The 14,544-nt window shown below is 35.5% G+C and overlaps 3 protein-coding genes across 3 annotated transcripts; 1 reads left to right on the top strand and 2 right to left on the bottom strand.

The window, feature by feature from the left end:
* Positions 1-2,343: 2,343 nt before the first annotated feature.
* Positions 2,344-5,219, top strand: LOC121258446 (metacaspase-1-like; the record flags this gene model as incomplete). The annotated part of the gene is made up of 6 exons (XM_041159955.1): positions 2,344-2,372; positions 2,920-3,326; positions 3,482-3,812; positions 4,043-4,163; positions 4,293-4,481; positions 4,908-5,219. Coding segments are annotated over 6 exons (1,137 nt in total), but the record flags the coding sequence as incomplete, so codon positions are not given.
* A 115-nt stretch (positions 5,220-5,334) lies between these two features.
* Positions 5,335-8,315, bottom strand: LOC121258442. The gene is made up of 2 exons (XM_041159952.1): positions 7,343-8,315; positions 5,335-5,856 (listed from the first exon to the last, which is right to left on the bottom strand). Exons 1-2 carry the CDS (start codon positions 8,148-8,150, stop codon positions 5,513-5,515), a joined length of 1,152 nt encoding a protein of 383 aa, XP_041015886.1. The 5' UTR covers positions 8,151-8,315; the 3' UTR covers positions 5,335-5,512.
* An 883-nt stretch (positions 8,316-9,198) lies between these two features.
* On the bottom strand, positions 9,199-13,466 carry LOC121258444 (probable protein phosphatase 2C 9). The gene is made up of 6 exons (XM_041159954.1): positions 13,169-13,466; positions 12,889-13,044; positions 11,719-11,955; positions 11,034-11,310; positions 9,866-10,020; positions 9,199-9,790 (listed from the first exon to the last, which is right to left on the bottom strand). Exons 2-6 carry the CDS (start codon positions 12,922-12,924, stop codon positions 9,650-9,652), a joined length of 846 nt encoding a protein of 281 aa, XP_041015888.1. The 5' UTR covers positions 12,925-13,044; positions 13,169-13,466; the 3' UTR covers positions 9,199-9,649.
* Between the last annotated feature and the right edge of the window lie 1,078 nt (positions 13,467-14,544).

The raw sequence follows: 14,544 nt of genomic DNA, 5'->3' as shown, positions 1-14,544 counted from the left end.
TAATATGATGATGGACATTAATCCAATGCTAATATATAATATTGCTTGTTTCGATAAGGCACATTTGGACTTAGTACTGTACCCGGCCGCCTTATATATGCAACCGGCCTGCAGTTTTTATGTGCAGAATGATATTTGTTATATAAAGAATCGAAATAAGCTCATGTTTATATAAATTACTACTTCGAGTTGAATAATTCCAGAAAATCTATATATATTTGTTATATGTAAATGTAAAATAATATGTTGACATGATATTTTTACGATAGAGTTTAGTTAATTCATTTGATGATTTGACATATAAAGAACACGAACATGCATGGATTCTACCAGATAAAATTAGGTCATGATATATATATGTTTAATCGGGTGAATGCGATCGATCATACCAATATTAATAAATTAATTCTAACTAAAATCTTATTTTGCAATTAAACGTGCTTAATTTGGCGAAACGCGTGCACCCGGGCCTCTAGAAAATAAAGGTGGATAAACTTGGCCTTCGTTTTTTTTTTTTTTTTTAGTTGATCGAGCATCCGTTATATTGTTATCTTTTACTATTCAACTACGTACGTACGTACGCGTCCCTTTCAAAAAAAAACAAATGAAGGTTGGATATTAAAATGAGAGAACCCACCGAACAGGTAAAAAGAGTTTTTTTTATTTTTCTTCTCTTTTTTTTATATATTTTTTTAATCATCATAAATATTTTTAAGAAATATAAAAAATTTACAACATTATTAAAAAATATTTCCTTAATCATTAAATAAAAAAAAATAAAAAACCATTCGAGACACAAATTCGAGATCCAAATTCGGTTTTCAAAACATTGTTGTATTAAAATACTCAGTACTATATTATAATCACTTCTTGTACTTTACTAATTTCCAGCTTAAAATTTGAGCAAATATATGTACCTTTGAATGGGCTGATCATGCAAATATATGTTCTTTAGACTTTTCCATATATATATGGTACCCTAGCTAGCTACGGCCCAGCAGATTAATTTTTCCTCAAAAACAGAATAGGTACGTAGGTGGAAACCCATGCATATGCATGGCGGCCTCCATTTTCACGTCAACCATAACCAGAGTAGCTAGCTAGCTAGCTAGGGTTTTAAGCATAAAATTAGTTATACTGCAAAGTCGGTGTTGATTTGGTACGTATTTAATTTGAAGGGTACGTACTGCGGCCAGATACTCAACATTATAATTTTACAAAAGCGAAGAGTCTCATGTAATGCGCGCATTTGGCCGATTAATGCATGATGGAATCCAGGAATCTCTGTTATCATCGTCTCAAGAAATCCTGGTTTAATTTTCTCAAGGAAATTTTTGTTGTAAATCATATAGATCAGTACGATGCCGTCATTGCAACAAGCTACATCAAATTAAAGCACAGTCGTCTAGTGCAAGCTGCTTTTCATGATCGATGATCATAGATGTGTCAATGCACAGTTGGAATAAATATTGTACTCTTGATCTACAATCTACAATTAACCAGTTTTTGTGTGCTGAATCATTCATGCAGAATATATAAAGAAGAAAAATAATTCAAATATATATAATTACTACTAATTAATACATGATGTGAAATAATTCCAGACAATCTATTAATTAGATTCGTTAACACTACATGATTTGCATATTTTTATAATAAATATACAAAACACGCGTATGCTAGCTAGCATACTTTGAGTACTGCTTTAAAAATTAGTAAAGGAGATGCTTAATTAATTATATAGATGGTAAAATCGATCTTGAATACGGCGAACGAAAAATAAATAAAATATTGAATCTAAGATCAAATTAATATAATTTCGGTACCATATATATAGTTTGTGGTAATTTTTGTGAGACTTTTGGTTCTGCCAATATTAATTAATACGTGATCGAAGAAGAATCAGATTAAAAAGTGAAGAAATTTATGAACCTAACTCATCTCATAAAACCGGTACGTTCTATAATATATGATTATTCATTTCTTATAAACATATATGATATCTTATCCACAAATAATTTAGGATTATTACTCAACGAAAAGAGACCACTGAATAAATAAAAGGACGGTTAGGCATCAAGCTCTTGCTTTGTAAAAGTTATGGAGAGAATAAAGGGAAAAGAGATAAAAAAAGAGCGACGACGACATGATGCTCTCATATTGCAAGTGTTTAATTGGTCGTTGAGGAATATTGCACCTTTGGCTTTATTGATTTTCCACAAGCCATAAGATCATAACATCACATTTCATTAAGTGATTTTTCTATTTTGTGAAGAAGAAAAACGAAAAAGGAGATCAAGATCGACCCAGAACTCGCTGTTGCATTTACCATGATTTTAATGTCTCGGTGGAGATCATGACTGCAAGCTGGTGTACGTATCATGCGTATAGCTAGCTTCGTTTGTGAATGAAATACTCAGTACTACTAATATTCCACTTCTCCTCCTTAATTTTCTTCCCACCTTGCAATTTGAGCATGCAATGCAAATAAATAGCGCGCTAGTCTTTTAAATGGGCATATGAGTGATCGGTGTTCTAGATCTGGTGTTTTGAAGGGTATCATGCCATGCATGTAGATAATCGACATTAATTTTACAAAAGCAGAGAATCTGCAGTAGTAGGTCGATTAATATAATAAGCCAAGGGCAAAAAGTGACTACTCCATGATCGATCACTACTGCCACAGATCAGCTCTTCTCCATGTATTTTACCAGCAAATTCAACGAAGCCTCTCGATCTATATATATATACACAAATATATATAGCTCATCAGCTTCGGAATCCTTCAATATGTACATAGTTATATATTGCGTTCCGGCCCGGAAATAGTGCACACCAAATGGAAAGAACAGCCACATGCAGTAGGTGCAATAAACAGTATTTATTGCCCAAGCACTCGGGAAGTAGTATTCGTTGCAGAGAATGCACTAATGCCGTTACAAGAATAAGCACATCGTCAAGTGGCTGCAGCCACCTAGGATGGCATTTCATACAGTCAGTACTATACTCGAAGCCTGATCTTCAGACATCTAGAAATGTTAGTAAAGAGTTTCAGAAGAATAAGCAGAAATCAAGCAGCAGTAGTAGTGGTATAAGTACTACTGCAGCCAGCCAAAGTTATTCTTCTTCGCTTGATATTAAGCCATCTCCTTCAGTTTCTTCTGCAGAGGCACCCCGCGGAAGGCCGAAGCGAGCACTTCTTTGTGGGGTTACTCACCGGAATAAGACATACAGCCTCAGCGGAACTATTAATGATGTGAGAGACATGAAAAATTTGTTGATTCAACACTTCGGTTATCCTCGGGAGTGTATTCGCATCCTCACAGGTATTTATATATATCATGATCTTCATCCTGTCTCATGAATATCCTAATAATTTTTTTTTTTTTTTTCTAAAACCATATATATATAGAACGCATAAGTAGTACTACTCGTCACTTGGTGAAAAGATTATATTAATAATACAATTATAATTATGCAGAAGAAGATGAAGGAAGTGATTTTACTCCAACTAAGAAGAATATCCAAGACTCCTTAAAATGGCTTGTGGAGGGTTCAGAGTCTGGAGATTTACTGGTGTTCTACTACTCCGGACATGGCTTACGACAACCTGATGTCACAAACGAAGAGCTCGATGGGTTTGATGAAACAATCTGTCCGGTTGACTTTATGCAAGAGGGGATGATCCTTGATAACGAGATACATTCCACCATAGTTCGGCCGCTCAAGGAGGGTGTCACACTTCATGCAATTGTCGATGCTTGTCATAGTGGAACCATTCTTGATCTAGACTACACATACGACCTACAGAGGTGATCATGACTAGTATATATGCGCACGATTTATATTCTAAAACTGATCTTACACACACACACACACACACTAGATTGAACACCAACCGAAATTTATATATATAGAATTTGAAGAAATAATAATTTAAAAGTAATGGGGGATATGCAAATGCATGCATAGCTAGCTCATTGCATTAATATTTGTTGTGCACGATTACAATTGTTCAATTTTCGCTTGGGACTTGCTGCAGGAAGGACTGGGAAAGCAACAGACCTCCATCAAAATTAGCAGACAAAAGTAGTGCAAGCGGTACTGGATTGGCAATTTGTCTAAGTGCTTGTGGAGATGATCAGATGACTTCCGATACCAATGTAAGAGAATTTCATTGCTCAAGAATTTATTCTGATGATGACTTTCCAGCAAGATCAAGTGACGGATCATCAGCTTGATTGAACCATTTATATATATATATATATATATATATTACCATTCATATGCAGGCTTTCTCGAAAAAGGAAATGAATGGTGCAATGACCTCTATTTTGATCCAAATGGTTGGGAAGGATTCTGAAATAACGTACGAAGTTCTACTCGACAAAATGCACGACTTTATTCAACAAGTTAACAATAAAAGCATGATCCTCAATTCGAGGTTCTTACAGAGAATTTTTCATCGCAAAAAATTAGAGGTTAGCTGATCATGACCCCTCTTATGGTCACATGATATTCTCTCTCCCCCCCACCCACCCCCACCCCCCACCCCCCCCCCCCCCCCCCCCCCGGGGGTTCTGATCAGTAATAGTCAGATTTTCAATTTTCATTTAGAAATTATATGATTATATGTTACGATCGACCAAATATGGAGTGGAAGTAATTAATTAACGACCCAGCGACGGAGGCTCAGTCCAAAAAAGTAATTATAGGAGAAAGAAAAGAAGGAAAAAAAGGAAAGAAAAATAGGGTACGTTAGAATATGATCACATTATTGCATTCGTTCTCAGCATATATAATATATATAGGACAGGATATATAATATTGATATATAGATCACATGCACAGAGTACACTGCCAGACGTGTTTATTAATGCATATTGGCCTGATTGCATGGAGTGCAGGATCCTCTGCTATCATCGTCTCAGAAATTCGAGGTTTCCTTGAAGAAGTTTTTGCAGTAGATCATACATATGTATGGGATTTGCCGTCGACATTGCAACGATCGTCAAATTAAACACAGTTGGAATAACTGTACCTTTTTGCAAAAGGCCAGTTTTTGTGTGCAGAATGAGGAATATATATAATAAATAATCAAAATAATAATTAATTACTGCTTGGCGTGGAATACTTCCTGCATGCCCTGCAGTCTATATAATATCATGTATTTGTTATGGTTCTTCAGTAAATCTTAAATATGCAATATTTCGTTGTAATAAATACGATCCTAATTGACTCGTTATATATATATATATATATATATATATATATATATATACACACATATTCCTGATCATCTGATAGATCGAAGATATTATAAGCAGCCTAGTACGTAATAACATAGTCCTGTACATAGCCTTAATTAAATAGCTGTACATTCAATTTAATTACCAGTACTTAAATTAAGAAATAATAAAAATACTCGGCAAATTAACAATATAATTAATTATGTCGTCTCTTGAGCATATATATATATATATATATATATATTTACTTTATGCCGTTAATTTCATTGGATGACAAGGAGCCTTCGAGAAGCATTGCACCAGCGAGTATAGGAGGCATGGAGGTTTGGCCAGTCGGAGGAGGGGCAACGCGTGAAGTGGTGGAGCCACAGAGAGAAAACCTGCTCCTGCTCCTGCTGCTCCAAAAGCTCTATGGTCTCCTCCAACACAATCTCCAGTTCGGCTCTTTCGCGGATGCTCAGAACAGGGACATCCGTGCCATTGCTTGCTCTACATAGCAGTGGTAGCCACGACATCAGCATCATCATCTTTGTCTGCCTTTGCTGCTCCTTCTTGACTTCTTCAGTTTCGTCCACTTCCAGATCTTTGACTTGCTCGAACAAGAATGCTGCAACCAAGTAGATATCTCGTATATAAATGTACAAAATTACAAATATGCCAGTTTTTTTTAATATCGTTTTTTTAATGATCAGCATTAAAATGACTTGCATCCAGCTCCCTTCTAGCATAATTTTCAAATTTCTAATAATAATCTTGTGCGGCCGAGAAAGTCCAGTAAAGATGGCTGTCAGCCAGCTACTAGATCTATTCAAAGTCCTTGAAGTCAAAGACTCACAATCCCAACTAATAATTAGAAGGATACGATGATGTGCCCCATTTGACTGATTCTGTTTTTATTTTTATTTTTTTAATAATGAAAAAAGCGATTATGAATTTGTGTATTTTATTTTTCTTTTAAATATTTATAAGATATTTTAAAAAAAATATCGACCAAACCATCTGTCCCTGTAGCAGTGTTAGAAGGATAATGCTTAGTTGCCCGATGATGGTGCATTGATTTCCAAGCTTTATGACAAACACTAGGTTCCTCATCATTAAAAATACTGTTGAATAGTCTAGTGAGGGCTATAATAATAAGACAAATGCTTTGCTACCAGCGGCTTATATCGTACGTCACATTTTTTTTTTATTAAATTAGTTAAATTTTTCTACTCATCATTCATATACTATATATTTATTAAAAAAAATAAAAAATAAAAATAAATATATAGTATAGAGATAATGAATAAAAATTTTCAAAACAAATTCCAACATATGGTGGCATCTAATTAGGAATTAGAAGATGACAATTACCAATCAATCATCAAGCGTTTGTGTGACAAAAAAAAAAAGTGTGCAACAATATGAGACATTGAAACAAATTAACATTCCATCCCAGAAGTATATTCTCTGCATATGAGCCAACATAATAGTATTACTTACACCAATACAATTTAGGTGGAAAATAACAACTTTTTCTTTCAAGAAATGGGATTATTCAATTTAGATTTTTTTTTATTAAAAATGATACTCATACCACCCCTTCTTTACGATCTTTTTGTTTTTTTTTTATAATTTTACTATTTATCCCATGCTCTACACTTGATAATTTTTTTTATAGTGAGGTATTTTTTATAAAATGTGGGGTATTAAATAGTAGTTGATGAGAATAATTATTTTTTTTTTTAATCATGTTCTGAATTATGGACATTTTTATAAAAAAAATTTAAAAAAAACTCATAAAAATAAAATCATTTTACATAAATATTCTCATTTTAAAACATAATTATAGAAAAAGAAATTATACCAATATCATTTTCTTTTTTTTATTGCCCGTCATTCTTATTAAAATTGACATATTATAAATAAATAGCAGCTTATGAACATTATATATAGTATATACTTCATATAATTAATTATGTCATTTCCTACGGTTCAATTTGCACCAAAAGGTCAATACCAATTTGCCTAATGGCCCACAGATTGTATTGGTCCATTGGAATTCTCACTTTGGATTTACTACGTCAAATTGTAGGAATCGTATGAGAGGGTACCTGATATCTTGACGAGGGAACCCTGCAGCCGCGGCTCAGCCCATAGAGCCAGCCAAGCCAAATTAGGAGCACTTGCCCATCTCCGAACAGCTTCTTCCGCGCACCCACAAGCTGCCAACTTCTGAGCCAACCATAGCAGCTCAGCCGCCAGCTTCTCGGCCGAAGTGTCCGACCCGCTCATCTCCTCCGTCGACCTTCCAGCTCGGCTTCTCACCACATTCCCAAGAACACGAACCGCCCTTAAAACGCGGCTCACCCGGTGCTCAACCCGTCCGGACATCGAACCGCCATCGCTGCCGGCCCGCTCCTGCCCTCCGTCAACCAAGGCGGCTTCGAGCTGTCCAAGAGTCCTCGCAAAAGCAGACGAAAGAGCCGTACGGTTGACCTCCCGCAAAGCCTCGAGACCCTCCCTGTTGTTCTCGTCAATGAGCCTCTCCGCTAAAGACCGAACAACTTCATACTTCCTAGAGCTGACGGGGATTTCATTAACAAGGGACAAAAGCTGCGAAAGTGCTCGAGCGATACCGGAATCGCCGGCACCAGAAGCGGGCACGTAGTTATCAGTTTTTTTGGTGGGTTTATGAAAAGGGTCTTCGAGATTAAAAGGATTGAGAGAAGGAAAGAAAGAGGGAAGAATACGTGAAAGGAAAAGAAAGGAAGAGAATAGAGTATAGCGAATAACTTGGAGAGGTTTGTATTTCTGGGATAAGCTTAGAAGGGAATTATCGGCGTGGATAAAAATGGAGGTTAATAGGTTTCGGAGGAGTAGGGGAGCTATGGTGGTGGGAGAACCTTCCATCATGCTCATGCGATCTTCTTATCTAATCTTTTTCTCTATATGCAGACCGTAAAATCGAGGAACAGTCGGGAAGGGAGAGATTATGATGTTAAGAGTCTGAAGGCAAAAGGACGTATTTCTGGACCGTAGATATTAGAAACCGGAAGAGGAGAGAGAGAGACGTGTGGTGAATGTGCAGTCTGACTTTTGTGGGTGTTCGGGGCTCTGGCTAAACGACAAATATTTAAACCTAAACGCAATTATAGTGTCACTGTAGCCACCGAAAAATTGTTTCGAAGAATGTTCTAAATAGTACATTTTCATTTTTTATTATTCTCTTCTTTTCTTTCTTGTATTTTTTTTAATCATTATAAATATTTTTAAAAAATATAAAAAATTCATAATATTATTAAAAAATATTTTTTTAATTAATCATTAAATAAAAAAATAAAAAAAACCATTAGGAGAAATGTTCGGGGCCCATTTTTGGAATCCCAGCATTTATTATTTTACAACTTCGACGACAAGTCTTTCTTCCCTAGTATTCATTCGCGTTTTTATAAAATGGTAAGTATTTACCCCACATTTTAAATCATAATTATGTAAAATATTGTGTTTATCCTTTTCCAAATAACTAGTAGATGCAAAGTGTAATTTTATTTTTTTTCTACCTTTCAATTTTTTCTCTCCTTTCGGGTACGAAAATATTCTCGTAATACCTCACTACTATTTATTATTTTATTATTAATTTTTATCTACTTTTCACTACTATTTAATATTCTATTATTACTTTTTCATTACTATTCACAGAATACTTAAATATACCTCACTACTCGAACGCAACCAACTTTCACCAAATTTGGAGAGGAGACTTTGAAATGAGATCCCTCTTTTTTCACATAATAGATTATGCACATGGCATATTTGAAGAAAAAGAACATCCATATGTAGATAATTGGAGATTGTTTTGAGTTTCAGTACAATCGGTATCCTCTTAAGGCCATCCTTAACCTTAATAATATCAACAATAAGTTTAATATGCTTAAAAAAATATGAATACTGCTAAGGACAGTACATATAACTTGTGATAATAATTTTCCCATCAAAGGTTTGCTCAGCAAAGCAAATCCTAGAGGGGAGTTGCATTCTTGTATCCACTGTAACAATTGCATACAACCCATGTACTTTGTTCTGTATATATTATGGCAGTCTCCACACTCTGCTTTGAAGTCACAACGCAACTTACATAGAAAAATAAACGGTATTTAAATATTAATCTACACCTGAAGAAATGAAGCAATATCAAAGCATACCACCTAAATGCAAGAAATTTACAGCGGGCGCGGAGGGAGATGGAGGGGGTGGGGGAGGGGAGGGGATAAATAACCTATTCTTTTAAAGTGAATTTCGAAAATATGCAGGGTTTGATGAGATTTCTGAACTGGTATCAGCCTATGGAATTGCATCAATGCTTGGAAACCTTTTGACATACAAGTTCTGAAACCGGGCACTATTTTTTTTATTATGCATCACCCTTTGAAACGGACTACAATGCAGGAGATGTCATCCTTACTGTCTCTTTTCAATGCCTCAGCAGCTAGTTGCTTGGCTGCCTTCTGTGGATTCTTGATCTTCTTTGCAATATCAACTGCCTCTTGATTAGCCATGACCTAGATTGATTGAAAACAATCAATAAAGATAAATGCAGTACACGAGAGAGAGAGAGAGAGAGAGAGGTGGATCACCTTCCATAAACCGTCACTCGCAAGTATGAGAAGATCAGTATCTGAGTCAATATTAGCATTTTGTATATCTGGATCACATCGCAAATGTGATTTGAGGTTCTTGTCTCCGAAAGCTCGAGAAACTGCTAGCTGGCCATTCACTCTTGCAACATCCCCTAATAAGCGAGCAACATGCATTAGTTATTATAACAAAAACCTAGGATCATTGTAATATGTATGACACAGAAATCGAATTCACGTGCAACAAATAGATTTGTACACAAGGAAACTGCATAGAAGTAAGAGAACAGTTGAAAGAGAAATTGATAAAAGGAGAAGAGCAGCAGTCTCACAGGGGGAGAAAAACGTTCCAGGCCTGCTAATATACCATAACCTTTCAATACAAAAAATAAGACAAGAGGAAGAGACTTGATGTGGTCAAAGCAAGCACCAATATCGGGGCTTTAACAAGTGCAGCCTTCGGCACATCATATAATTAGGGTCTTCCTATTGATCTAGACTCTCACGTGAGAAATTACTTGCCTATACAGTAATTTGAGTGATCTTCCTCGCTTGAGCTACAAACTACTCCAAAGCCACAGGTCCTATATGCTTCCTCAAGCAACTATTTTAACCTCTCTCTATCTGATTATCAGTTGAGTTATACCCCATTGGTTCAAAAGTGAGGTTTGGCACATGGACTATATAATTTGCGAAACCTGCACTGCAAAATATCTTATATACAGCCAATCTAGCAAAACCCCTTCAAACAGTTCAACCTACCAGACGTGACCCATTTTATTTTTGCACAAGATAATTTTTTTTCATCCAATATCAGAAAGAATAACTTTGGTATGCGTGATGTTATATCAAATTCCCCACCCCACCCCCTCCACAAATCACAATCAAGAATATGATGATAATAGGAAGCATACAGAACCAGACATTGTTCCTGTATGAACTAGGTTTCCTTCGATAATGTTGAAGCACAGCAAGCAATGAGTTAGAAATAACCCATCACACCCCAAATACCACAAAAATGAAGGCCATAACTCCACTCCAACTAGGCAATGAAGTCACAAATGATCTTCAGTCTCACCATTTCTCTTACACATACAAGCAACCACACACCCATAACCCCTCTACCAAAACATACTCACACCATAGGCCTAAAGATGTGTAAAAGAACCTGGCATATTTGAGACAAAGCCGCCTTTGTTCTCAATGATGCCTCGCTCAGTGTTGGGCTCATGATCGGTGGTCATCTGTATTGCCTGCCCCCTCCTTGAAAGAACCGCTCGTGAATCTCCAACATTTGCTATGCATAACTTCTGACCATTTATTAGAATTGCGGTGACTGCAGTGGATCCACCTCGCCCCAAGTCGGGACTGTGCGAGAGAATTGCTTGGTCTGTTCTCTCATAGGCTTTAGTAACGGACCTGTTGGTATCGGTCCAAAACTCCTCCTGGAATTGATTATAAAACATAATGTAAGCACCTTTCTCATACCAGTGTGTGTAAAAGGACATAGGGCTCTCACTAGAAATTTTAATCCATCTTATGGTGAAAGATTGGGATGATTCTGATCTTTTTAGAGCCATTTTTAATATTACTCTTTTTTCTCCCCTACAAAGACATGTAAAATGGAATCTATGTGGAGCAATCATAATTACTGTGGTTGCTATGACCAGAAGAAAATAATCATTTTCATAAGTGATAAGTTACATGTGTCATTTTGAACACATGAACTCATCCTTTGTCCTGTTCTTACAGGAGGAGTAAGTGCCTTTAAGGCAACATTCAGAGGATAATTTTCTCTTGAGCCCTTTAAGATAAGGATCCAAAAATTTAAGGCTTCACTTTAGATCACTCACATCCTTTAAGATATTGGGAAACAGATGCTTTTGTAGATATGCAGGTACGCTATCTCCCAAATGCCCATCATATATAGCAAAAAGCCCAAGCTCGTGTCCTTGGAAGTGAACAAACTTTGCAACATGGTAATCCTCCATGGGATGATTTGCTTTCCCCTTAACTAGGCTAAAGCCATACTTGACTGGGCTCTGATGGCTCTTGCCCTTGCCAGAGCCACATGAAGAACGTCCTCCAACCTAAAGACAAGGAAAATTTCAACATTAAATAACTCATGCATAATTTTTATAAGAAAAGAAACAAAATGAATTTCAAAAACTGAAAGTGCATATCTAAGAATGAGTAAAAATCTTATTTAGTGAATTGAACTCTAAAAGTTAACCTTATACTATAAATCCATCTAAAAAATCTCATGTTCAGCAGGAATTTGCCACATTTTCGGCATGATAAAACTTGTAAATCCATGGGCATCAACCAGATTAACCCATTCTCAGAATCAGCATCTGTATTCTACAAAATCTACCAATCAAATACACACAAAAGATTATCTACGAACCAAGATTCAAATGAAGATAGGAAGCCACAAAACAGTATAAACTCAAAAAACAGCTTCTTCATTTAGTATCTGAAAATATGAAAGATGATATAGTATGCTTTTGAAATTATGATTATCTCACTGCACTCTCCTAGATACAGCCTTTTACCAGAAATGTTGAAAGGTTTTTCAATATTTGCTTATTCATTCATTAAAAGTACAAGTAACAACAAACAAAAAAACTCAAAAATTCGTTTCCTTGGTATACTATAGCATTTCTTTAAGCAACTTCCTTCTCTTTCCCTTATTTTTCTAATACTATAAACGGCGTGTGCGGGGGATTGAGATTTTGTTTTAAAAACGTTTTCATTCTTATTTTTGAAAATTCGTGCACCTACTGTAACCCTCACTAAACTAGAGAGTAGTGTAAATTCGCCTTGCCCAGCTATTAACAAACAGTACCTTTCCGTTAAACTTATGTGGAATAGCCAAATCTATTACTAGATCGTTATATAACAAGATAGATCAAATGCCTTTTCCGAGTCTAAATCCCAAAACAGCAAGGACATCTACAAATACAAGAATATTGGCATATAATGCACGGCACAGCAAATTGAAAAGATGCAGATATCCATACCTGAGACACAGAACCGAAGCAACACAAACTATCCATATAATTCAGCGCCACCTCAGCTCCTTCTTCTTCCAACCAACATATATCTCTCCTGCCAATTCCCGACACCAAAACCCCCCACCTCAGAAAAAACCACAACTTCCCCGGGAAAATCACAACCTGCAACATCAAAACAAGAATTATGACCATCCAAACAACCCCACCATCCAAAACTCCTCATCACTTGTCCGAGAACCAAAAAACAAACAAAATCAGCAATTGGGTAATTTAGAATTTCCCTTACCGATCCAAGAACCCCCTTAATTTTCCAGCAAAACGAGAGAAAACAAACTGCCCAGGACTTGAATTCTCAATTTCCGAGTCCTTTTGGAGAGATATAACAACACGAAACCACCATGAACCAGAAAATTGATATAGAAGGATATATCATGTAGGGGTGTGTAATGAGAAAAAAATCGTTGAAGTAGTAATCGTATAGAGAGGCTAAAAGGCAGAGCTTGCCCTTATTGACTTTCTGCAGTTCTGTTTGTATTTGTTGGATTTATTGCTGACACTGTTGTTTGTTTTGATTATTACAGCTGTTGTTTGGGTTTCTTGAGCATACATTAACATCAGTTCTTTGTAAATGGGTATTGTAATGGGTATTTTTTTATTTTTTCCCATCTTTGGTCTGGTCACCGTGTGTGTGGGGAGTGGGGGCCTCTCTCCTTTAGAAGTCAGCCAATACCTGTTCAAACTCAGAGACGAAACGAAACGTTTCTCTCGATTATATCTCATGGCTTAGGTTCTATACACCATACACCAAACATCTTTGAGGAAAACTTTTGACATTCTTTGCTTTATTATGCTAACAAAAAAGAATAAACATTCTAATGAAAACATGTCAAGATGCTACTACTTGTTTCGCCAAAAAATGGGTAATTTAAAGAGAAGAATAAAACTAAACTCCTATTTTAAAATCTCTATATTACATATGGTTTATATATGGTATAATTTAATTTGAAATATAAATTTTAAAATTCAAATATTAAAAATCAAGTCTTGACATTTAGATGTTAGTGAAATGATATTCCAATCGAGAAATATTACTGGATACTGACAATACCTACCAACTTATTTTTTACTTAATGATTAAGTAATTATTTTTTAATTAATTTGTGATTTTTTATATATATTTAAAAGAGCTTAAAAAATATTTTTTAAAAAATACAATTTATACTATCGATATAATATAAGAGTGGCTCTAACATTATCCTTAGGTGTGAAGGATGATATGCTCTGTGCATATTGTCAGTCATACATACATATACATATATACATACTGCCTAAGTCGGTAAGCCTTTTCATTGAAATATACAAAATTCGATGATGCCTGGACGAGTGAAACGAAGGAATATTGTTTTTGACTAAGAAAGATGCTCTTACGTTATAACGAGCAAAATATGACTGCTTAGATACTACTTTAATCCCTAGATTTTATTGATTTTCAAAAAAGCCCATTTAACTTTCTAATCTTATCATTTTACTACATAAGTTTGAACAAATTATCAATTAACTCCTCGTATCCATATTGCGTTAAGTAAGTTAACGACATATTTTGTCGCAGTGTTTATGTCGCATAGTATCCAATGAAAACACAACATGTGTTTAAATTTCAAT

Source organism: Juglans microcarpa x Juglans regia, chromosome 3S, assembly GCF_004785595.1.
Source record: "Juglans microcarpa x Juglans regia isolate MS1-56 chromosome 3S, Jm3101_v1.0, whole genome shotgun sequence".
Lineage (NCBI taxonomy): Eukaryota > Viridiplantae > Streptophyta > Magnoliopsida > Fagales > Juglandaceae > Juglans > Juglans microcarpa x Juglans regia.
This window is presented reverse-complemented; position numbering and strand designations above follow the sequence as displayed.